Below are 23,417 nucleotides of genomic sequence, written 5' to 3'. Positions count from 1 at the left end.
TAAAAAGAAATGTGAGTTTCAATATAATACCTGATGGACTTTACAAGCACATTGAGAAAGCGATCAACATTCAGTATCTAAAGTCATTCACGTTAAGCAAGCAGTATTTAAAATACAATTTTACATATTAGCTGACATAAAATGTAGACAGTTATTTATACATAGTGACTTGGTAGTACGGAACTTGTGTTGCTGAAAAAAGAGACATGCTGTCCAAGCTTTTTGTCTTGCATTCAGCAGGACAGACGCAAGAATGAAATTTATAAATATGAAATCATAAATTATATAGAATTTTAGCACAAAAACAAGTCATTTAGCCAAAGTGATCCTTGCTGGTGATCAGTGCGGCCTCCTCCCACCCCTCTTTATCTAACTCTATCTTTTCTCCTTCATGTACTTTCCTAGCCTCCCTTTAAATCTATTTGCCTCAGCTACTCCTTGTAGTACATGTTCCACATTCTAATCACTTTCTGGATAAAGAAATACTCCTTATTGGAAAATGAAAATGCAATCTTTCCAATTGGAGAAGGCTCCCACTAGACCCCATCCGTTAACGCTTTTATTTTGCAGTTGTAACATCCACGGTTTAATCGAGACTGTGACGTCTGTGATCTCCACTTGTGTCACCTGCAGGACGCAGCTTCGGATTTAAAAAAGAGGGCGCGTTGTGAGAGAGTCAGAACATCAGCGCAGCAGAGCAAGAGAGCGTTGTAGCAGAAAGAGATAGGAAGGCGAGTGGAACCAAAGGTTCACCCTTCAGTGTATGCGCTCAGGTCGCTTGCAGCTTTCAGACCAGTGACCGCTCGCAACTTGTGCTCTTCCTGATGAGGTGGTGTGAGTAAAATCTTGCTCGGGAGGATGCTGACCGTGATGATGGCCGAGTTTCTGAACGAATCGAGCTGGGGGGAAGTTAACGACACCTCAACTAATAACGATTCGGCCGTTTCTTTGAACATCAAGTCCAGCCATGTGGTCACTTCGGCCAGTATGTTCGCCATCGGGGTGGTGGGCAACCTCATTGCCATCGTGGTACTGTGCGTCTCTAAGAAAGAGCAGAAAGAAACCACATTCTACACTCTGGTGTGCGGGCTGGCAGTGACTGACTTGCTGGGGACCTGTTGCACCAGCCCGGTGGTGATAGTCACCTACCTGACCCAGCAGTGGCCCGGCGGACAACCGCTCTGCCACTTCTTCTCCTTCTCCATGCTCTTCTTCGGCTCGGTTGGCATGACCATCCTGTGCACCATGTCCATCGAGCGCTACCTGGCCATCAACCACGCTTTCTTCTACAGCCAATACATCGACAAGGCTCTGGCCAGACTGGCCTTGATGGGCGCCTACTTGCTTAACCTGGTATTCTGCATCTTGCCCTTCTTCGGGTTGGGCAGCAACGTTCGGCATTTCCCCGGGACCTGGTGCTTTCTGGATTGGAGAGCCAACAGCACAGTGTCCGCCTCCTACACCTACATCTACGGGAGCATCAGCGCTTTCCTGATCCTGGTGACCGTCCTGTGCAACCTGTCCGTCTGTGCCACCCTCATCAGCATGAGGAAGAGGGCCATAGGGAGGGGCGATGCTGCTGCCACTGGGAGCTCCAGGGGTCGTCGCTTCCCCACCCTGGCAGCGTCCGCCGCCGAGATGCAAATGTTCTGGTTGTTAGTCCTCATGACCATAGTCTTCCTGGTCTGCTCCATCCCTCTGGTGGTAAGCGAGGAGAGAGATAGCAAGTAAACTCTTAAAAAAAAATGAAATGGATAACTGGTGCAACTTTCTGCCTGATCACGAATCTGAATGTAATTCACAATTAATAGAAAATGTTTGCATTTGACGATTGGGACTGTTTCCAGACAGATGTAAGATGACCCATTGAGAAACTGCAACGCCAATCAATCATGCAAGATTGTATACTTTTATTTATAATTCTCCGTTTTATATTTTAACAATTTGAATGCCGTCTCACATTTCAGTTAACGTAAACGTTTTTTTTAAAAAAAAACCTCAGCAGTTTTGAATGTGTTAAAAAGTATAATCAAAGGTCCATCCATGGTACCCGACATAGCTTAATTTATACTATTCTAAGCAAAAAAGTTCAACCGCGCTTGATTTTGAATTTACTTCTGAAATGTTGCTGCAGGATTTGTGTTTAAAAAGAAATATCACCTGTCAGATTATAACGCATCTAGAAATTGAATTTCTGGCATGGTCTATCAGATCGAAAGTCGCACCCGTTTTGTGATGAATATTTTGGGTAATATATCTGTGAATATCGTGTTTTTGCAGTCACGCTCTTAAAATATTTTTAGCTCATAGGATATGACTTATACACATACCACTGGAGAAAATGTAAACTCTTCAGTTGCCTATAGGCTCTTTACAGTACCACATTCTGAATGCAATTATGTAGAAGTTACAGTTAGTTCTGGTTGTAATTGACTGATTGTCAGTTTTGACTGTGCTTATGTAGAAGTTCCTCATTCCTGGTACCATTCTTGTAATTCTGCTCTGCACCCTCTCCAAGCCCTTGACATCTTTCCTAAAGTATGATGCCTAGAATTGACACTATCCTCCAGCTGAGCCCAAATTAGAGATCTATGAAAGTTTAGTATAACTCCTTTGCTTTTGTACTCTATTTACAAAACGAAGGATCCTGTATGCTTTTTTTAAACAGCCTTATCAACTTGTCATGCCACCTTCAAAGATTTCTGGACATAAACTTCCAAGTCTCATTGTTCCTGAACCCCTTTTACAATTGTATAATTTAGTTTGTATGTCCCTCCTCATTCTTCCTTGCAAAATGCATCACTTCACACTTCTCTGCATTAAATTTCATCTACCATGTATCTGGCCTTTTCACGAATCTGCCTATGTCCTCCAGAGGTCAACTACTATCCTCATCACTGTTTACCACATTTCTGAGTTGTGCATCATCTGCAGACTTTAAAATTATGCCCTGCATACACAAGTCCAGGCCATCAATATACATCAAAAAGAGCAGTGGTCCTAATACTGATGCCTGGGAGACACTCCAGTATACTTCCCATCAGTCTAAAAAACAACTGTTCACCACGCCTCGCTGCTTTTTGCCTCTTAACCAATTTTGTATCCATTGCCAGTGTCCCTTTAATCCCATGGGCTTCAATTTTGCTAACAAGTGTACTATGTGGTACTTTATCAAACATCATTTGAGAATGCATATGCAAAACATTGACTGCACTACCCTCATCAACGCTCTCTGTTACTTCATCAAAGAATGCAATCAAGTTAGTCAAACACAATTTGCCTTTAATAAATCCATGCTGGCTGTCATAGAATAACTGATATTTTTCCAAGTGACAATTAATTTTGTCCCAGATTGTTGTTTCTAAGACATTAGGCTGTCTGACCTGTGGTTACCTCATGTATTCCTCTCCCTTTTTTTGAACATGGGTGTAACATTTGTAATTGTCCAGTCCTCTGGCACCACTCCCCCACCTAAGGAGGATTGGAAGATTGTGGCCAGAGCTTCTGCTATTTCACCCCAATTCTCTCAGCAATCTAGGATGCATTCCATTCAGACCGGATGACTTTTCTACTTTGAGCACAGTCAACCTTTTAAGTACCTCCTTTTTACTTTTATCCTATCCAACCTGTCTACTAGCCTTTCCTTTACTATGACATTGGCAGCATCCTCTTTTCTGAAGTCTAATGCAAAATATTCATTCAGTATCTTAGTCATACCCTCGGACTCCACAAGAAGCCAAAGACTTGCAGGTTGATAGGTAAGTTGGCCATTGTAAATTGCCCCTAATGTAGGTAGATGGTAGGAGAATTGAGGGAAGGTGGGAATATGGGATTAATGTAGGATTAGTATAAATGGGTGGTTGATGGTCGGCACAGACTCGGTGGGCTGAAGGGCCTGCTTCAGTGCTGTATCTCTCTATGACTCTAAGAAGATCTCCTTTTTGGTCCCTAATCAGCCCTACCTTTCCTTTGCCTTTCTTTTTAGTATTTGTATGTTTGTAAATGACTTTAGTGTTTCCTTTTACACTACCCGCTAATCAGAGAATCATACAGCACAGAAGGAAGCCATTTGGTCCATCGTGGCTGACTCAGCTCTTTGAAAGAGCTATCCAATTACTCCCACCCCCTTGCACTTTCCCCATAGACCTGCAAAGTTTTTCACTCCAATTCCCTTTTGAAAGTTATTATTGAATCTGCTTACATCACCCTTTTAGGCAGTGCATTCCAGGTCATAACTAGCTGCATAAATTTTGTTTCCCTTATGTCATCTCTTATTCTTTTGCCAATTACCTTAAATCTGTGTCCTCTGGTTATCAACCCTTCTGCCAGTGTAAAATATCCTATTCTTATACAATCTCTTTGCCCCTCTTACTTCTATTTTCAGTTCTCCTTGCACTTTCTGAATTCAGCTAGGTTCTCAAGTGTATGATGAACCTGACACTTATCATAAGTCTCCTTTTTCTGTTTCATTTATTTCTATAACTTTGTTCATCTAGGGAGCTCTAGCTTTGGATATCATTCCTTTCCCTCTCACGTGTCCAGTCTGTACCCAAACAATCACCTCTTTGAACGCCTCCCATTGCTCACTTACTGTTTGACCTGCCAAGCTTTGATTCCAATCCAACCGGGCCAGATCCCTTTTCAACTCACTGAAATTAACTCTCTTCCTGATGAGTATTTTTATGTTTGATTGTTCCTTGCCCTTTTCCATAACTACTCTAGCCCATTCAATCCAATCCTAGATTACAATTATAAAATAACTATTGCTACATGAATAAGCAATCATTTTTATTAAACACACGTTGCATTTCTGGTGTGAAAATGCCTAAAGTTCCATCCCAAATAAAAGAAGGAAAATGCAAATTCTGAAAATCTGAAAGAAAACAGAAAATGTTGAAAATGCACAACAATCTATTAGCATTGGCAGAGAAGTGTTAATGTTTGGGTGTAGACAAAAGAGTAAATTTTGCAAGACCTCTTGCTACCAGTAAGATTTTGCACCCAGCCAGAGCATATTGGAAAATTATGTTTCACGCTGCCAGAATTTTCCAATATACTTGCATGCAAAATTTACCCGAACGGGACCTACACTTGAAACATTAACTTGTCTTTTCTCTTTACAGATGCTGGTGAACCTATTGTATGTTTTTAGCATTTTCTGTTTCCATTGTAAAGTTCTATCCTTACCATCTGTAATTAAAAAAAGCAGGTTTATGCTGGAGTAGTGAATTGCATGTTAATTATACTCCAATAGATGCTAAGATTAAGCATTTTAAATTAATGCGTTCTTTTCTTTAAATCAGATACGCATTTTTGTGAATCAGCTGTATGGCCCTGCGCAGATCCAAGCAGGTGAGAAACTGGACTACCGCGGCGACCTTCTAGCCATCCGTTTTGCCTCATTCAATCCAATCCTGGATCCCTGGGTGTACATTCTCTGCCGGAAAAAGCTTCTTACCATGGGGTGCGAGCGACTGAAGCGAACAGTGGGTGCTGCAATGGATGGTCAGGCACGAAGGGTGGGATGGGCCACTGGCCAGCAGACGCCACTCTCATATGCCAACAGCAGTGCCACCAGCTATGCCTCACTACAAGTAAAAGACGAAAGCAATGTGTTGCACAGGGAAGCTGGCCAGAGAGCTGGTGCCATGACTCACTCATTCACAGACTTCACAAACCAGCAAGCATGGGAGGCTGCAGCTCACCCTTTCAGTATCCTGCATGAGAATCACACTGGCCTCACAAAAATTCATTCTGAGACTCCTCCACAGACTAAAGCTATCTTATGCACAATGCTACATGAAACTACAATACCAGATGTCAGCGCACAAAACAACACTGCTGTGAGTCAGGGAAGGAGACCGTTTGATATTTTGAACTGCACTTTAAGTACACCTTCATCGTGCATATCAGAAAAAAGTATTTAAAAGGAAAGATTTTTTTAGAAACTATTGCACATTTATTTATATAAACTTTGAAAATATTAAGAGTCAATCTCATTTAGGGCATGGAAACTTTTAAATGGAGTGTTGAACAATGAGGCAAAGTTATCTGGATGGCAAGCAATGTTAAGGCATCTCAATTAATCTTGAGGCTCTCTGCTACAATCCACCCAGTCATTCACATGACTAGTTGTGTATAACTGAGTGGTAGAGATCGATTTTAACTTGTGTCACTTGGCATTAAGGGGGTGATAATGGCTTCTAAATGGGGTCAGTAGCCTTACCTCCACAAGAATCCTGACAATGCAGCCACTGCTATTTTGAAAGAGCCCTATCATTGGACACACCTAGTGCCTACCTGTTTCATGCTGTAGACCTATTTCAGTATACATAATGGGGTCCCATGATAGCCATTTTAGTATGGAAACGGCACACTTGGATCATTTCCCTCTCTGTGATCTGCCTCCCGTCCCACTTGCACTTACCTTTTTTCCAGCTGGGAGATCCAATTTTGGTGGCCCTATTTGACTTCCCTGCAGCTCACCAGCTTAGTGTTAATGAGGCTCCAAGGTCGTGCTGCTTCCTCACTTCGAGAACCGTCATCCAAAACTCAAAACCATATTGTTTCAGTTTTGAAAATGGTGAAAATAAAATGGTCCAGTTTTTAAGATTAACCAACGTTCATATCCAGCCACTCATCAGATCACAAGTCCACAGACTAGGCTAAATCGAAGGGGGTAGTTTTGTAACATTGTTATGTAGGCAGTACAGAATTTTAATATATGTTTGACAGCTATCCAAGCCTTAAGTATCAGAAATTAGCACTAAACTATATATGATTACTAATCAGCCCTTACCAGACACTTGCACTGGAGTGGTATGTAAATAATATCAATGCCTTACCAGAGACTGGCATTACATTAGCTTGAAAATTCTATCCAGAACTTTCCAGTATATAAATAAACACCTTATTACCTTATCAGGATGTCACAAAGCACTTCACAACCAAGGAATTACCTTTGAAATAAGAACAGAAAGTGCTGGAATCATACCGCAGGTCAGCCAGCACCTCTTGGAAAAACACAAATGTTAACATTTCACGTTTTGAGTAAGAGTTTGTACTCAACATGGTGTTCTTTCCACTCATGTGACTTACCTGTTGTATGTTTTTAGCATTTTCTGTTTTTGTTCCAGATTTATAGCATCTCCAGTATTTATATTTTTTCCTAATTGCTTATGAACTGTAGGCATTGTTGCTACATCAGTACAATCCAGCCCATTACGAGACTGGCACTAGACCAGTAATCAAATGCTATCGAGCCCATACCAGAGGCTGGCACTAGGCCAGTGTGAAGATGCAGTAAATATGGAAATGCAGAAAATATTTAACAGCTCCTGGCCCGTAATGGTCTGAATCAAAACCATTTATTTCTGTGGAAGTTACTCGCAATATTTTCCTTCCTTCCCTCTCTAGCCATCTCCAGACTAGGCAGCCTATCTTAATTGAGAAGGCAGAAGAATGACCCACTACCAAGCCTCTGTCAATGTTGCTGTACACCTGGGACAGGCAGCAGACTTGCCCCAAGGTCAATATTCCACTGAATTGAAAAAAACATTCCAAATTTCCTCCTTGGCACTTCTACTCACAAGGGTGCTATTCTGCAGTCATCAGCTGCTGTCTAGTTCTCCATGCAAGTGGAGGGTGAACATTGATTCAAATAGGTAATTTAACACAGGGATCACCAGAATTGAGTCCAATCCTATCTTCATCATACAGACACGCATGTAATGCAGGTTCAGCGGGGCTACTGGACAGCATCAGGAATCAGAACCCTGGTAGATTATCCTCTCCCTAACCCAATGCCATTGTGGCCATTTGTAACATCCCTACTAAGCTCAGCTAACTCACTACAGACCAGGAATTGTATCTGAAACTTTCTGGATCTGTCTGTACCATCTACTCACTGAGCTGTCAGGAAGTTGTTCTCTGACTTAACCTCCATCTCTTTATGGGAACCCCTAAAATCCGCTATTCTATGATGACCTGACTGAGATCAGGAAGTCAGCTTGTGAGAATTTGCTGGTGGATCCTGCCTTCCCCAACACAGCATGTCCAAGTTCTAACACACTGTGTGAGCACTGCAGAATGTGAGCAAAACTACCACAATTCTTAATTTATTATAGTGAAGTAAGTGTCTATTGTCTACCTGTAATTTATGAACAAGTTACTATCATTTCCCTCATGATCAATCATTCAATTGTAAAGGTGATTCTCGTGTCAAATATCTTGAATTTCCACTTGCAACTGCATTGCATGTTGGGAGAGGTTGACTATATGTTTTCTTTGTCTGAAGCTAAAAAGATTTACAAATAAAGAAATCCATTGATGTACTGATTGACATTGCAACAAGCAAATCTTTTCCTTTATTCCCCTCAAATGAATTTGTGAGGTCTTTTAAATTTGTTAGGAACATAGGTACAGGAGTAGGCCATTCAGCCCCTTGAGCCTGTTCCGCCATTCAGTTAGATTATGGCTGATCTGAATCTTAACTCTATCTACCTATTTTGGTTCTGTAATTTATGCTTAACAAAAATCTATCAATCTCAGTTTTGAAATTTTCAATTTACCTAACCTCAACAGAATTTGGGGAGGGAGTTCTAGATTTCCACCACCCATTGTGTAAAAATAGGTTTCCTGATGTCACCCTGAATGGCCTAACTCTAATTTTAAGGTTATGCCCCCTTGCTCTGGATTCCCCCACCAGAGGAAATAGTTATTCTCTATTGCCCCTATCAACTCCTTTAACCATCTTATAAACCTCAATTAGTTCACCCTTTAATCTTCGATATTCAAAGAGAATGCAAACTTAGTCTATGCAAACTGTTCCAAAAATTTAACCCTTTTAGCCCCAGTATTATTTTGACAAGTCTGTGATCTACTATTTTAAAATTTGTTATTTTGTGAAAATAGTAAACAATTCAGCTTTAAGGACTAACTGGTAACATTTATTGTCCATTCCTAGCTAGTGATGTTTTTATAAAGGATCGGGTTGCAAGTCCATTTCAGAGGGCAATAAAAGTTAAAAGTTAAAAGCTGTGTGTGATGCAAGTCATGTTTAGGCCAGACAGAGTAGGGTAATAAGTAGGGTTTTTAACAACAAAACAGCAGTTTTCATGCTTTGTTTGCTGGTAACAGCATGTTGAAATTATTTTCACAACTTACCATGGTGGATCACTTTTCAATTGCTAGTCAGTATCATAATCACCACCATACCTAATTGTTAGGACACATCCATCTCAGGAGTTTAGCTATCTTTTGTACCCAAGGAAAAAGACCCAATAGAAGAGTGGTCCAAAATGCAATATAAAAGATGGCAATCGATGTCAACTTGCACAGTGACCCACCAAAGGAAATGTCTTCATGTGTGCAAGTTCAGACTCCTGAGACAGCCTATTTGTCCAAGCAGCGTAGCATTTCATTAAGTAGATACCTAGGTAGACATGGAATATTGTACTCTTTCTTTTTGATGATCCATCATCTGTATTTCCTCTGGATGTAAGATTTATTTACCAGAGTAATCTTTCAGACTCATTTTTATGACATTTGTGATAGTTTCTTATTAGGCCTGGGAACACAGGATGAGGAGGAGGGCATTCAACTCCTTAAGCCTGTTCTGCAGTTCAATTAGATCATGGTTGATCTGTACCTCAACACCATTTACCTGACTTTTATCCATATCCCTTGATATTCTTACCTAATAAAAATGTCAATCTCAATCTCGAAATTTCAATTCATCTGTAATTAACTGGTAACTACAGGCCAATCAGATTAATGTCAGTGAGGGGGAATATTGACAGACAAAAATCCGGGACAAAACTAATTGGCACTTGGAAAAATGTGCAGTAAAAATGACAGCCAGCATGAATTTGTTAAAGGCAAATCATGTTTGACTAACTAGATTGAATTCTTTGATGAAGTAACGGAGGATTGATGAAGGCAGTACAGTTGATGTTGTGTATATGGACTTTCAAAAGGTTAAAGTACCACATAAAAGGCATGATGGCAAAATAGAAGCCCATGAGATTAAAGGGGTAATGGCAGTGTGGATATCAAATTGACTAAGAGACAGAAAACAGAGAGTAGTAGTAAATGGTAGTTTGGCAGATTGATGAGAAGTATACAGCGGTGTCCCACAGGGATCAGTATTAGGACCACAGTTCTTTTTGATGTATGCTAATGACCTGGATTTGAGTATGCAGGGCATAATTTCAAAGTTTGCAGATGACATGAAACTCATAATTGTAATAAATAGTGAGGTGCATAGTGGAAAACGTCTAGAGGACACGGCAGAATGGTGAAATGGGTAGATCATGGCAGACGAAATCTAATGCAAATAAGTGTGAAATGATGCTGTTTGGAAGGAAGAATGAGGAGAGGCAATATAAACTAATTAGCATAATGTTAAAGGGAGTGCAGGAACAGACAGGCCAGGGGGTTTATATACTGACATTTTTGAATGTGGCAGGACAAGGTTAGTTGACAAGTTCAGGCTGGTAGAAAAGCAAATGGGATACTTGCATTTATAAGTAGAGTACAAAACAAGGAAGTTATGCAAAACTTTTACAAAACACTGGTTAGGTCTCAGCTGGAGTAATGCATCCAATACTGGGGCACCACACTATAGAATGAATACAAATGCCCTGGAGATGATGCAGAGGAGATATACCATGGGCGATGAACTTCAGTTATGTGGAGAGACTAGAGAAGCTGGGATTATTCTGCTTTAGCAGAGAAGGTTAAGGGATGATTTAATAGAGGTGTTCAAAATTATGAGGGTTTTGATACAGTAAGTGCGGGAAACTGTTGCCACTGCCATAAAGGTCAGTAATCAGAGGAAGCAGTTTTAAAGTAATTGGTAAAAGGACGAGAGGAGGGATGAGGAGACAATTTTTTATGCAACGAGCTGTCATGATCTGGACGCAACTGTCTGAAAGTGTAGAGAAAGCAGATTCTACAGTTTCATTCCAAAGAGAACTAGATTAATGCTTGAAGAGGGAAAAAGTTGCAGGGCTATGGGGAAAGAACAGGGGAGTGGGACAAAAAACCAGCAGTGGCATGATGGGTCAAATGCCTCCTTCTGTGCTGTATGATTCTATGAATCTATGACCTAGCATCCACAACCTTTTAGGGAGAGAAGTCAAGTTTAATGGGAATTCTGTATAAAGCTCATTTTGCATTCATGAGCTTGAGAGCATGATAAATTTGGAAAGCTTCACAACAAATTATTGTGCATGCTGAAGAAGTTCATTCCAAGTCCAGATGCCTTTGTCTGAACATGTTCAGGCACTGTGGTATTTGTTCATATGAATGTCATATGGAATAATAAGTGGTCCAAGCAAAATCACATGGAAAGTGGGCAGAAAGATTGGTGCATTTATCAAGAAGCTTCCAGAAAGAACAGCTAGTTAATGCTGTTATTGTCGCTGTTTCTTCTGTTTGTCATATCTCCTCAAATATACAACACTACTGCTGGTAACTGTACATTTGGCTATGATGACATCAGACCAAATACTTGTCCCTTCAAATCCCTTTACGATCACTATTATGACCACATTGTATGGAAAACCAAGCAGGTTTCAATAGTCTCTTCCCAACAAGGAATTCCCCAACGCAGCTGTTAAATATTCACCCATTTTTGATTAACATTTAGCTGACTAAATTGTTCAAATTCTTTGGGTAGAATAAGAAAAAGTTTGCAGTGGGAATGAAAATTTGGTAGTTTCTATATTGATGGTTTCAATATTGGGCAGATTCTATATTGAGCAGCTTCTATTTTGTAAAATAAGAAATAGGAGGAGGAATGGGCCATACGGCCTCTCGAGCCTGGTTCACCATTTAATAAGACCTTGGCTGATCCTCAACCTCAACTCCACTTTCCTGCCTGATCCTCATATCCCTTGATCCCTTTCGAGTACAAAACTCTGTCACAGTCTTGAATGAACTCAGCAACTCAGCATTCACAGCCCTCTGGGATAGAGGATTCCAAAGATTCACAACCCTCTGAGTGAAGAAATGTCTGCTTATCTCAGCCCAAAATGGTCATTCGCCTTACTCTGAGACGATGATCCCTATATATGATCTCCAGCCAGAAGAAATAACCTCTCAGCTTTATTCTGTCAAGTCGCCTCAGAATCTTATATGTTTCAATGAAATCATCCCTTGTTATTCTAAACTCCAGAGAGTATAGGCCCATTCTACTCAATCCCTCCTCATAAGACAACCCTGTCTTCCCAGGAACCAATTTGTTAGAATCTTTGTTTCGTCAAAAACCTTTGTTTCATCCTCTTAAAGGCAAGTATATCCTTCCTTAGGAAAGGAGACGCAAACTGCCTACAGTATTCCAGGTGTGGTCTCACTAATGCTGTGTACAATTTTAGCAAGACTCCCGTACCCTTGTACTCCAACGCCCTTGGAATAAAGGTCAATATACCATTTGACTTGCTAATTGCTTCCTGTACCTGCATGTCAACCTTCTTAACATCTTGTACAAAGACACAAATCTCTCTGAACACCAATATTTCATAGTTTCTCACCATTTAAAAAATATTTAGTTTTTCCATTCTTCCTACCAAGGTGAATAACCTCACATTTCCCCACATCATATGCCACCTGCCGCTTTCTTGCCCATTCACTTAACTCACCATATCCCTTTGCAGACTCTTAGGGTTGAACTTTCCCACGGGAGTTGGGAGCCCGATGTTGGGTCCATATGCAGGTCCCGAGACCGTGCTTGTCGTCAAGACGCAACTATATGTGAGGTGGGCTCCTAATGGACAACCTCTGCCATCCAATTAATGACTGTTGGCAGGTTCCCAAGGCAGGAGGTCCAATGAGAGGAACTGCAACAGCCAGGAGAGGTGGGCACTGCTGATGCAGAAAGGTGGGCACAGAGATACCTCAAAATGGAATTGCTCTCAGAAGCCTGCTGAATATTTAAAATTAAAGAAGGCCCACAGTTGTTAGGGACATCACTGTGGCGGGGAAACCGCTCCACAGGAATGCTTTTGGCCATGACTGTGGCCTCTTCTTACTGGCGGCTCATTCATTGGGCCAATGAGAGGAGGCTCCATTGGCCCTCTAGCCTGCCATTCGGGGGTCATCTCCAAATTGCTGTCAGCCTCCAGACTCAATGGGACCTGTCCGGTGCCAGTAAAATGCCAGCAGTTTCTGGAAATGGCCCCTAAGTCAGGCCTTAATTGGCTGCCCACTTCCATGGAGCTGGTTGCTGATTCCCCTGGTCCCCCACCCCGGGAAACTCGCTCACAGGCGGGACATCATCAGGGAGCCATCCCAACATGCAACTCTCAGAATTTCCCCGCCCCCGCCCCCACCTCCACACTCTGCCTCCGTGGCAAAATTCAACCCTTTGTATCCTCCTCATAGCTATAATCAGTAAATTTGGATACATTACATTCAATCCCTTCATCTAAGTCATTAAATATAGATTGTAAATTGCTGAGGCCTCAGCACTGATCCTGGCGGCATTTCACTAGTAACAGCCTGCTAACCTGAAAATTACTCATTTATTCCTATTCTCAGTTTTCTGTCCTTTAATCAATTCTCTAACCATGCTAATACATTACCCCCAACCACCAAGCGTTATCAATCTTTATGAGGCACCTTATCAAGTACCTTTTGAAATTCCAGGTATACTATATCCCTTTTACCTACCCTGCTAGTTACATCCTCAAAAAGCTCTAATAGATTTGTCAAACAAGATTTCCTTTTCATGATAGGGTTCCTTTTCATGATAGGGTCACCTTCCACCCCACCAGCCTTCATATTCAACAGATCATCGTCCGCTATTTCCGCCACCTCCGGGGTGACACCACCACCAAACATATGTTCCTCTACCCTCCCCTTTCAGCATTCTGAAGGGACTGTTCCCTCCATGCCACCTTAGTCCACTCCTCAATAACCCCCAACACCCCCTTCCCTTCCCACAACCTTTCCATGCAGGTGCACGAGATGCAACACCTGCAATTTTACCTCCTCTCTCCTCACTGTCCAAGGCTCCAAACACTCCTTCCAGGTGAAACAGAGATTTACATGTACTTCTTTCAATTCAGTTTACTATATCCGCTGTTCACAATGCGATCTGCTCTATAATGGGGAGACCAAACATAGATTGGGTGACCTTTTTTTGTGAAACACCTCCAATCAGTCTGCAAGCAGGACCCCGAGTTTCTGATCACCTGTCATTTTAATTCTCCACCTTGCTCTCACACTGACCTCTCTGACTTCGGCCTCGTGCAGTGTTCCAGTGAAGTTCAATGCAAGCTTGAGGAATAGCGCCTCGTCTTTCAATTAGGCAATTTACAGCCTCCCAGACTCAACATTGAGTGCAACAATTTCAGATCATAACCTCTGCGCCCATTTTGTTTCCTTTTTCTCCACAGGTACTGGTTTACTCTCATTTCTCTGTTTTGTTAGCTTTTGGATGGCAGCTGTTCATCATTCTGCCATTCACATCTTCTCGACTCATATCGTTTGTTTATTTACTTGTCCCAATACCACTCCCTTTGGTCTTGTACCACCAACTCTTTTAACATATAGGCCGGAACTTTATGCCACCCCAACAAGCCAGATGGTGGTGGGGGGGTGGGGGGAGGTGGGGTGGTGGTGTAAAATGGAGCGGGAGGCTCCAGGAGGCCTTCTTGACCCACTCCTGCCTCTGCCCCACTTTACGTAGGGCGGGGGGGAGTGAAAAACAGGCTGCCCACCCAAGGCCAATCAAGGCCCTTAAGTTGCCAATTAACGGCCACTTAAAGGCCTTCGCCCACCTCCACACGGATTTTACGCATGGCAAGCGGGAGTCCTGGAGCCAAGAAAGGCTGCTCGGTAAAAGCTGACGGCCTCTCAGCACCCCGGGGGTGGGCCTTGACAACTGGGCACAGGGTGCCCGATTGAGGGACAACCCCACTTCCCTAACCACCCCAAGGACCCAAGACGCCCCCTTCCCCCCAAACGACCACCCTTGCCTCACCGGAGCCCGACCGATTACCCCCAGCGAGGCAACCCAATCTTACCTGGACTCCTGGCTCCATGTCCTCAGCTGGGCTGCAGTCCCAGCAGTGGCTACCGCTCCCAGTGGCGCTGCTGCAACTGAGAGCTGCCAGTCTGATTGGCCAGCAGCTCAATGAGGCGGGTCCTCCTCCCTTAAGCAGGTGAAAGTCCCGCCTCAGAATAATTAAGGCCTGGGGACCCGTAAAATACGGGACAGATCCCCGGGCTAGGTGGAAGCTGGTTCACCACCAACTTTTACATCGGTGGCCAGCTCCCATCTGTCCAACGTAAAATCCAGCCCTTAATCTCTCCTGTTTCCCACTCTGTCACAGACCTTCCCTTTTGTCCTTTTATCCATCCTCCCCCCTTTCACTTGCTTAAAACCTATCACATTTCTAACTTTTCCCAGTTCTGGTGAAAGGTCATTGACTTCACACGTTAACTCTGTTTCTCTCTCCACAGATGCAGCTGAGTATTTCCAGCATTTTCTGTTTTTATTTCTTTTCATAAAACAATGCTGACTCTGCCTTATCATGTGATGAATTTTAAGTGCTCTGTTACCACTTCCTTAATAATGGATTCCAGTATTTTACCAACAACTGCTGTCAGGCTAAGTGGCCTGTAGTTTTCTGTTTGCCCTCTTCCTCCTTTCTTGAATAGCTGTGTTACATCTGCTAGCTTCCATGACTGGAACTGTTGCAGAATCTAGGGAATTTTGTAAGGTCACAACCGGTCCATCCACTATCTTTATAGCCACCTCTTTTAGAACCCTAGGATGTAGGCCATCAGGGCCAGGGAGTTTGTTGGCTTTCAGTCTCATCAATTTCTCCAGTACTTTTTCTTTACAAATATTAATTACTTTAAGTTCCTCACTTTCATTGGTTCCCCTTTATTTGTGGTAATGATTTTGTGTCTTTTACTGTGAAGACAGATACAAAATCGTTGTCTCTGTCATTTTCTTATTCCCCATTATAACTTCTCCTGTCTCAGCCTCTTAGGGATCCATATTTATATTTTATGTTGGACGGGTGCTATATTGGGTGGGTCCTAAAAAGAGTGGGTGCTATATTAGGCTGTGTTATATTTTGTGGGTTCTATATTGAGCAGGTTCTACAATGGGCAGGTGAATAGCTCTGGCATTTATCAACCAGGCATCAAAGCTGAAAATTACTCCTGGCCATTTTAAGCTAATGATGATTTTAACCATGCTGAGTAAATATTGAAACTAGAATTGAAATGGGAAAATATGAGACAAAGGCAAACAACACGCAGCAGGCAGATGAGGAGATGAAGCACTAAAAGGTAAATTTCAACTGTAATGGATTATCTTCCTGTTGTAGAAACCAACCTGATTTTCATTACATTGATGTCAATGGATCAAGTGGGTTCTACAAAGAGCGGGTGAATTGCTCCACCAGGTTACTTTCCCAGCAGCAATGACCAAAACCATTCCCCCACCCCCGCCCTGCAAAACATTGCCTGTAAAGTGGAATAGACAGCGAAAAGTTAAAAGGAACATTTTGGACAGCAGACTTACATTGAAAGTAAGTCACAATTAACAGGAAATGACAGTGGAACAAGTAAAAAATAAAGGAAGACAAACAGGATACCTGACAGTCATCAAAATGGAAAATTCCTCAAAGGCAGCTTGTCACAACTGTTTGGATAGAAGTCACTGACAGCAAGGGAAAAATATTAATAAGAAAGTGCATCAAGGAGAGGCTGTTAACCACAGCTGACTTTAACTATCCTGGAGCAGTGCAGGAAATAAGTGACAATTTTGTGGATGAGTAAGTAAGGTACAACATGTGACATGAGTTCCAAGCCTGCCCAGATTTGTGAAATGGAAAGCATCACCCTCTTTCTCTCTTCTGGTTCTAACAAATCTGTGTAAAATTAGTTTGGGTAGTTTCAATTCAAATCCACAACAGAAAAACTTCTCAAGGTTTGACTCCAGTAATTTTTAGCATATTACAAACAATTCAATTTGCAGTGCCACCACGTGGTCATTCAGCTGCACACAAATATAAATTCCACAGCAATGGACAGGCATTTGATTGGCAAAACATGAAGGGAAACTTCTTTATGCAACAAGCGGTTAGGATTTGGAATGCACAGCATGATACGGAATTAAAAATTGCAATGATATGGACAAAGAGCAGGGGAGTGGAACTAACTGGATTGTTCTTCAAAAGAGTTGGTGCAGGCTCAACAGGCCGAATGGCCTTCTTCTGTGCTGTACTATTCTATGATTCTCTGTTTTTGTGAGGAACTTGTGCTTTGTATACACAAGCTATATTACTTGGAAAATTCACTACCAGACAGTCACTGAATCGGTAATACCAGAAAAACTACAGGGCAGCTGCCATATGAAATCAGGTGGTTGATGGTCGGCACAGACTCGGTGGGCCGAAGGGCCTGTTTCAGTGCTGTATCTCTAAACTAAACTAAACTAAACAAGGTACCACACTGGCACAGAAGATGTTCTTCTAAGGTTGGATCTAGTTAGGAGATTGGTTTGGCGGTGGAAGACAAAGAGTAGGAATACTAGGTATGCACTCAAATTGAAAAGAAGTGACTCATAGTATCCGACGAGGATCTGTACTGGGGCCTCAACTATTCACTATATTTATTAATGACTTAGATAACACAATAGAGAGCCATATTCAAGTTTGCCAATGACACAAAGGTTGGTGGCGTAGTAAGTGGTGGTGTGAGGTCATCCATTTTGGACCAAAAAGAATAGATCTGGGTATTTTTTAAATGCTGAAAAGCTAGGAATAGTGAAGATCCAGAGAGACTTTGGGGTCCATGCACACAGTACATTAAAATTTCATAGTCACGTTAAAAAAAAATCAGAAAGGTTAATGGAATGTTAGCCTTTATAACTAGAGGGCTAGAATATAAAGGAGAGGATGTTTTGCTACATCTCTACAAAGCCCTGGTTAGGCCACATCTGAATACTATGTACAGATCTTGACATTGCACATTAGAAAGGATGTATTGGCCTTGGAGGGAGTGCAGCATAGATTCACCAGAGTATTACCAGGGCTCCAAGGGTTACATTCTGAGGATAGCTAACATAAATGAGTCTTGTATTCCTGGGAGTATAAAAGGTGATTTGAAAAGTGATTTGATAGAGATAATTTAGAATTTTTAAAGAATTGATAGGGTGGATAAATAGATTTTTTTTCTGCTGGTGCGGGAGTCTAGGACAAGGGGACATAACCTTAAAATCAGAGCCAGGTCACTCTGGAGTGAAGTTAAGATAAACCTCTCTCCCACAAAAAGCAGTAGATGCTGGTTCAATTAATAATTTTGTTAACGAATATGGAACCAAAGAGGGTGGATAGACTTAGGATACAAATCAGCCATGATCTGATTGAATGGTGAAACAGGCTTAAGGTTTTGAATGGCCTTCTTCTGTTCCCATGTTCACATTGTAGTTGAGTCATACGTGGCACTCAGAAAACTAGAAAGAGCTTACCAACAGTTTCAAAAGTTAAGACAACTCAGAAAACTGTTCAGGGGAAAAAAATCTCTTCCACTTGTAGTGTTCAGTGCCCAACAGCAGGGGGAGCTAAGAGGCAGGGACTGAATCAAAGTTTGGCCCAAGAAAGGATAATGTTGAAACTTCGGAAATAACTGTGGGAGATAAAACTGAGCCAAATAACCAAGGAAATTTCCTCTTGCTTTGAAATGGATGTACGTGGTATGTGGCCCTCGCACAGGCAGCTGACCAAAATGACCCCAAAAGTCATTCTAATGGAAGATATTATTTATGCAACATTGAAAATGCACATTTTGTTAATGCTTTCTGTTTTTCAATTACTACAAGTCAGAGATGTAGAAGAGACAGACATAATTCTAAATAATAGTGACAGCAAGAAAAAGCAATCAGTTAGATAGGGGATAAATGATAGAGACCAGTGCTTTTCGCCAAATGAGACTGTCTTAGATTTTTTGAACATATTTCAACATCAGTCTTTTTCCCTCCTCAGTCTTCTGAAAGCATTCACTCCATGCTGGGACACAACCCCATAAGCAATAGACACTCTCCATTACCTCACAATTAGCCATGTGTGAGCTTTGATAGTGTTCCACAAGAGCAGTCAACCATGGGAGGCATCACCACTGAGTCTGATCATGTCGCCATCCCACACCCACATGCACAGATCCAGCAAGAGTTACTGGGCCATATTTTCTCTTCCTAACCTAGAGGTCCTGTGGCCAATTGTCCATTCTCCACTTGGCTGAGATGAAAAATTCAGCACAAAATGATCTTGGTGTGTTTGAGTTTTTTTCAAATTTTCCTAGTTAGAAAGATTTTTTTCTCCTTTATTTTCTTATATCCTCTCCTATTGCTTCCTTCTGAGGCTGATTTCCCCATGACAAGTAGCACAGCCTCTGCCGACATTCAGTTCCATGAGAACCAGTTCAACATTATTTTATGTAGCTTAGAGATAGCAATCAATAACAAAAAGATGGGGGAAATTCTGATTAGGTGGATGTCATGGGACTCAACAGGTTCAGCGATCATGGGAACAAACAATCTATGTTAACATATTGAAAATAAAAAGTCAAGTAGAAACGATTTGCTTCTTCAGGTAGGTCACCCAGCCTGAGTGCCAGAGGGATTGACAGTTCAAAGGCTTGCCTAGCCTGGCCTTTAGAGTGAATGGAAGCTCAAAACATCTCCCAAACTGTGCCTTAGAGCATTCATGTTTTTAGGGCTATGGCATTTGCTTCAAAGTATTTGGAAACTTGAAGCTAAAGTGTTCCACAGCTACTGCAGGCCACTAAGTAACCCTCTTGAGACCCTAGTGAAACTTGAACACATTTACCCTCCCCTGTTTGAGTGTGAAAGAATTTGGGGACATATACACTACATGCTGCCAGATATTAGATGCATACCCTTCCTCTTTAACACAGGATATCTCCCACGAGAACATTACATAGGGTAACACAAAAAAAGTACAATTTGGAAAAATTAAAAAATGCCAGATTGTGGGAAGATAGCAGCAGTGCAGGGGATTGAGTGATGTTGTGAGGTTAGAAGCTGGTTCTGCATTTCTGGATTTCTGGAAGCTGGTTTCAAATTCAAGCCAGACCGGATGGAAGTCTCTGTCTATTGAAGGCATAGGTCTTACATGAAATCACTCTGGGTCAATTAATAGGCTGAGGAAATCATATGGTGATATGTGCTCCTGTTGTGAAAAGCTCAGCACCAAGAGCGCTAAATTGGAAAATTCACCTTCCAATGCCAAAAAGCCAAGTTTTGGGGGTTTATGTTGCAGTTTTGGCAAGATAGAAAAATCTGCACTGAAGTGATCACTTTTATACAATTTTAATTTACAGTGTCAATTGTCCAGACTGGAAAAACTTCCACAAATCACAGGAGCTATAAGTGATTGCCAGGATGGGTAATGCTGTATCTCACTGTCTGATGCCTGAAACCAACACTGACTACCCAAAATGGAAAATGATTTGTCCCCCAGCACTAAAGCAAAGAAAGGAAAGGGAAGATGCAGCTAAGAGAGAATAGCCGTGCACAAGCTAAAGGAAAGCGAGAGTAAACGCAGATCTCGAACTGACTACCAATGAATGGATTACATGTGCAACTCCGAAAATACCAAGCTGTGTGCGGAAACAGAAGAATACACAGCAATAAAAGAAACATCAACCCACCAATAAAGGGCTTGTTTTCAAATATCAAAATTCCAAAATCATAGAATGATACAGCACATCACGTGAAAGAACTATCCAATTACTGACACTCCCCTGCTCTTTCCCCGTAACCCCAAAAATTTCTCCTTTTCAAATATAGCGGAATTAAGGGATTTGGGGATAGGGCAGCAAATTGGAGTTGAGGTACCAGCTATGATCTTATTAAATGGCGGAGCAGACTCGAGAGACCACATGTCCTACTCCGGCTCCTATTTCCTACATTCTTTTTTAAATATCAAATTCACTTTTGAAAATTACATTGAATCTAACAAATGCTTTTTGAAGCTTTTTTTATTCGTTTCTGGAAATATGAGCATCGCTGGCAAGGCCAGCATTTGTTGCCCAACCCTAATTTCCCTTGAGAAGGTGGTGATGAGGTGCTTTCACGAGCTGCTGCAGCCCATGTGGTGTAGGTACACGAATGGTGCTGTTAGGAAGGGAGCTCCAGGATTTTGACCCCGTGACAGTGAAGGAACGGTGATATAGTTCCAAGTCAGGATGGTGTGTGGCTTGGAGGGGAACTTGAAGGTGGTGGTGCTCCCATGCATCTGTTGCCCTTGTCCTTCTAGGTGGTAGAGGTCAAGGGTTTGGAAGGTGCTGTCAAAGGAGCCTTGGTGAGTTGCTGCAGTGCATCTTGTCGATAGTACACACTGCTGCCACTGTGTGTCGGTGGTGGACGGAGTGAATGCTTAAGTTTGTGGATGGGTTGCCAATGAAGCGGACTGCTTTGTCCTGGATAATGTTGAGCTTCTCGAGTGTTGCTGGAGCTGCACCCATCCAGGCAAGTGGAGAGTATTCCATCACACACCTGACTTGTGCCTTGTAGATGGTGGACTTGGCTTTGGGGAGTCAGGAGGTGAGTTACACGCAGCAGAATCCCTAGCCTCTGACCCGCTCTTGTAGCCACAGTATTTATATGGCTGGTCCAATAAAGGTTCTGGTCAATGGTAGCCCATGGGATGGTGCTGACGGGGGATTAAGCAATTGTAATGCCATTGATAGTCAAGGTGCAATGGTTAGATTCTCTCTCGTTGAAGATGGTCATTGCCTGGCAGTTGTGTGGCGCAAATATTACTTGCCACTTATCAACCTAAGCCTGCATGCGGGCATGGACTGCTTCAGTATCTGAGGAGTTGCGAACATTCCCACTTCTGACCTTATGTTGGAGGGAAGGTAATTGATGAAGCAGCTGGAGATGGTTGGGCCTAGGACATTACCTTGAGGAACTCCAGCAGTGATGTCCTGGAACTGAGATGTTTGGTCTCCAACAGCCACAACCATCTTCCTTTGTGCTAGGTATGACTCCAATCAGTAGACAGCCATTTGACAGAACCTTTTGCATCTGATCAAGACTAAAGGTTTGGTATGAACAGTTATCAAAGTATAATCATTAGGAATGTTTGTCCATTTGGGTCTTTGCATTCATGATCTTCACTTTTAAAGTTCATGGCAATATTGTACCTTGCTTTCAAATTTGAAGAATTTTTCAGTTTCATTTTCTCGTTATCTAAAGCATGTTGTACTCAATGGACTTGGGAAAGGAGAGATAAAATATTTATTTTCGGGTACATTTTAATTTTAAATTTTGGAAGATTTAAAAAAAAACTGAACTTTTTATTTTCTCAATTGCATCTTCTGTGCTTCAAACCAAAGATATGCACCAGCTCTGCATGAAATTAACATCAACAGAGATTTCAAAACTTTTTGTCTAACACTTGTAATATTGTTTCCAATGTTACACCTTTTTAATTTGAGGCGCAGTGATTTTGATTGTTATAAGATTATTAACGTTGACTAAAGGCAATTGTAGAAATGTTCTTATGCTAATCTTTCAGCATATTCACATCGACCATGCCACCATAAAGATGGTGTTAAACTAACAAGTGCATTCACAGAGATCCAATATGAAGCAGAGCAGGAAGCATCGTAAGGGGTGACTCTGCTGTTCTACCCCACACAAAAGGAAGGGTTCATGAGCAACTTTGCTGGACATGTTGGAGTATCTACAATGTAGTGCATTCAAGAGACAGGAATGTTTAGTATGGTCAAAAACTGTTTTAGACTGCACCATGATGTCCTAGTGTAAGTCGACAGGATGATCATGATGTGCTGCAGGTAGTAGGTGGCATGAAAAGGTAAATATGCCTATTTGTGGAAGAGGATTTGCATCAACAACAGGCCATGACACAGGAGGCAGAAGATTAGGGTTATAAAAAGATTGTTATAAAGGGTAAGGGATATTTCACGGCAGCTGTGACGTCGTTGGCCTTCCAAGATTGAAGTGCCGTCACAGAGCCCCCGCAATATTACGTGCAGGGCTTATATAAATGGAGGGGGCGGATTGGCTGCCCTTGATGATGTAGAGGGGCCAGCCGCCGCATTCCCGGCAATGGCGTCCGGCGCCACCGCAGAGGCGCCATCACCACCAGCATTTTTAAAGGGCTCCAAGCCCTTTAGGTAAATTTAAATATTTAAAGCGCTGTAACAAAATTTTTATTTCGGATAAAATTTTAAAACATGGAGGCCCTTTCCCAACCCCCACAATGATGTTTTTATTGTCTGATGTGTTTGGAATGTATTGTAGCCCCAGCACAAACTCTCCACCACCCCCCCCCCCAACCTCACCACATTAGCTTTTTAACCCCTTTCCACCTTCCCAACGGCCAATGATTATAGTTTTT

General features: G+C 42.0%; 1 protein-coding gene across 1 annotated transcript in view; it reads left to right on the top strand.

The window, feature by feature from the left end:
* The first annotated feature begins 858 nt into the window (after positions 1–858).
* Positions 859–23,417, top strand: part of ptger4c (prostaglandin E receptor 4 (subtype EP4) c) — a 40,530-nt gene continuing 17,971 nt past the window's right edge. The window contains exons 1-2 of the mRNA XM_068038046.1: positions 859–1,704; positions 5,304–5,843. Coding sequence (XP_067894147.1) covers positions 859–1,704; positions 5,304–5,843 — 1,386 coding nt within the window. The remainder of the gene's footprint in view (positions 1,705–5,303; positions 5,844–23,417) is intronic.

Source organism: Heterodontus francisci, chromosome 8 (genome assembly GCF_036365525.1).
Source record: "Heterodontus francisci isolate sHetFra1 chromosome 8, sHetFra1.hap1, whole genome shotgun sequence".
Lineage (NCBI taxonomy): Eukaryota > Metazoa > Chordata > Chondrichthyes > Heterodontiformes > Heterodontidae > Heterodontus > Heterodontus francisci.
This window is presented reverse-complemented; position numbering and strand designations above follow the sequence as displayed.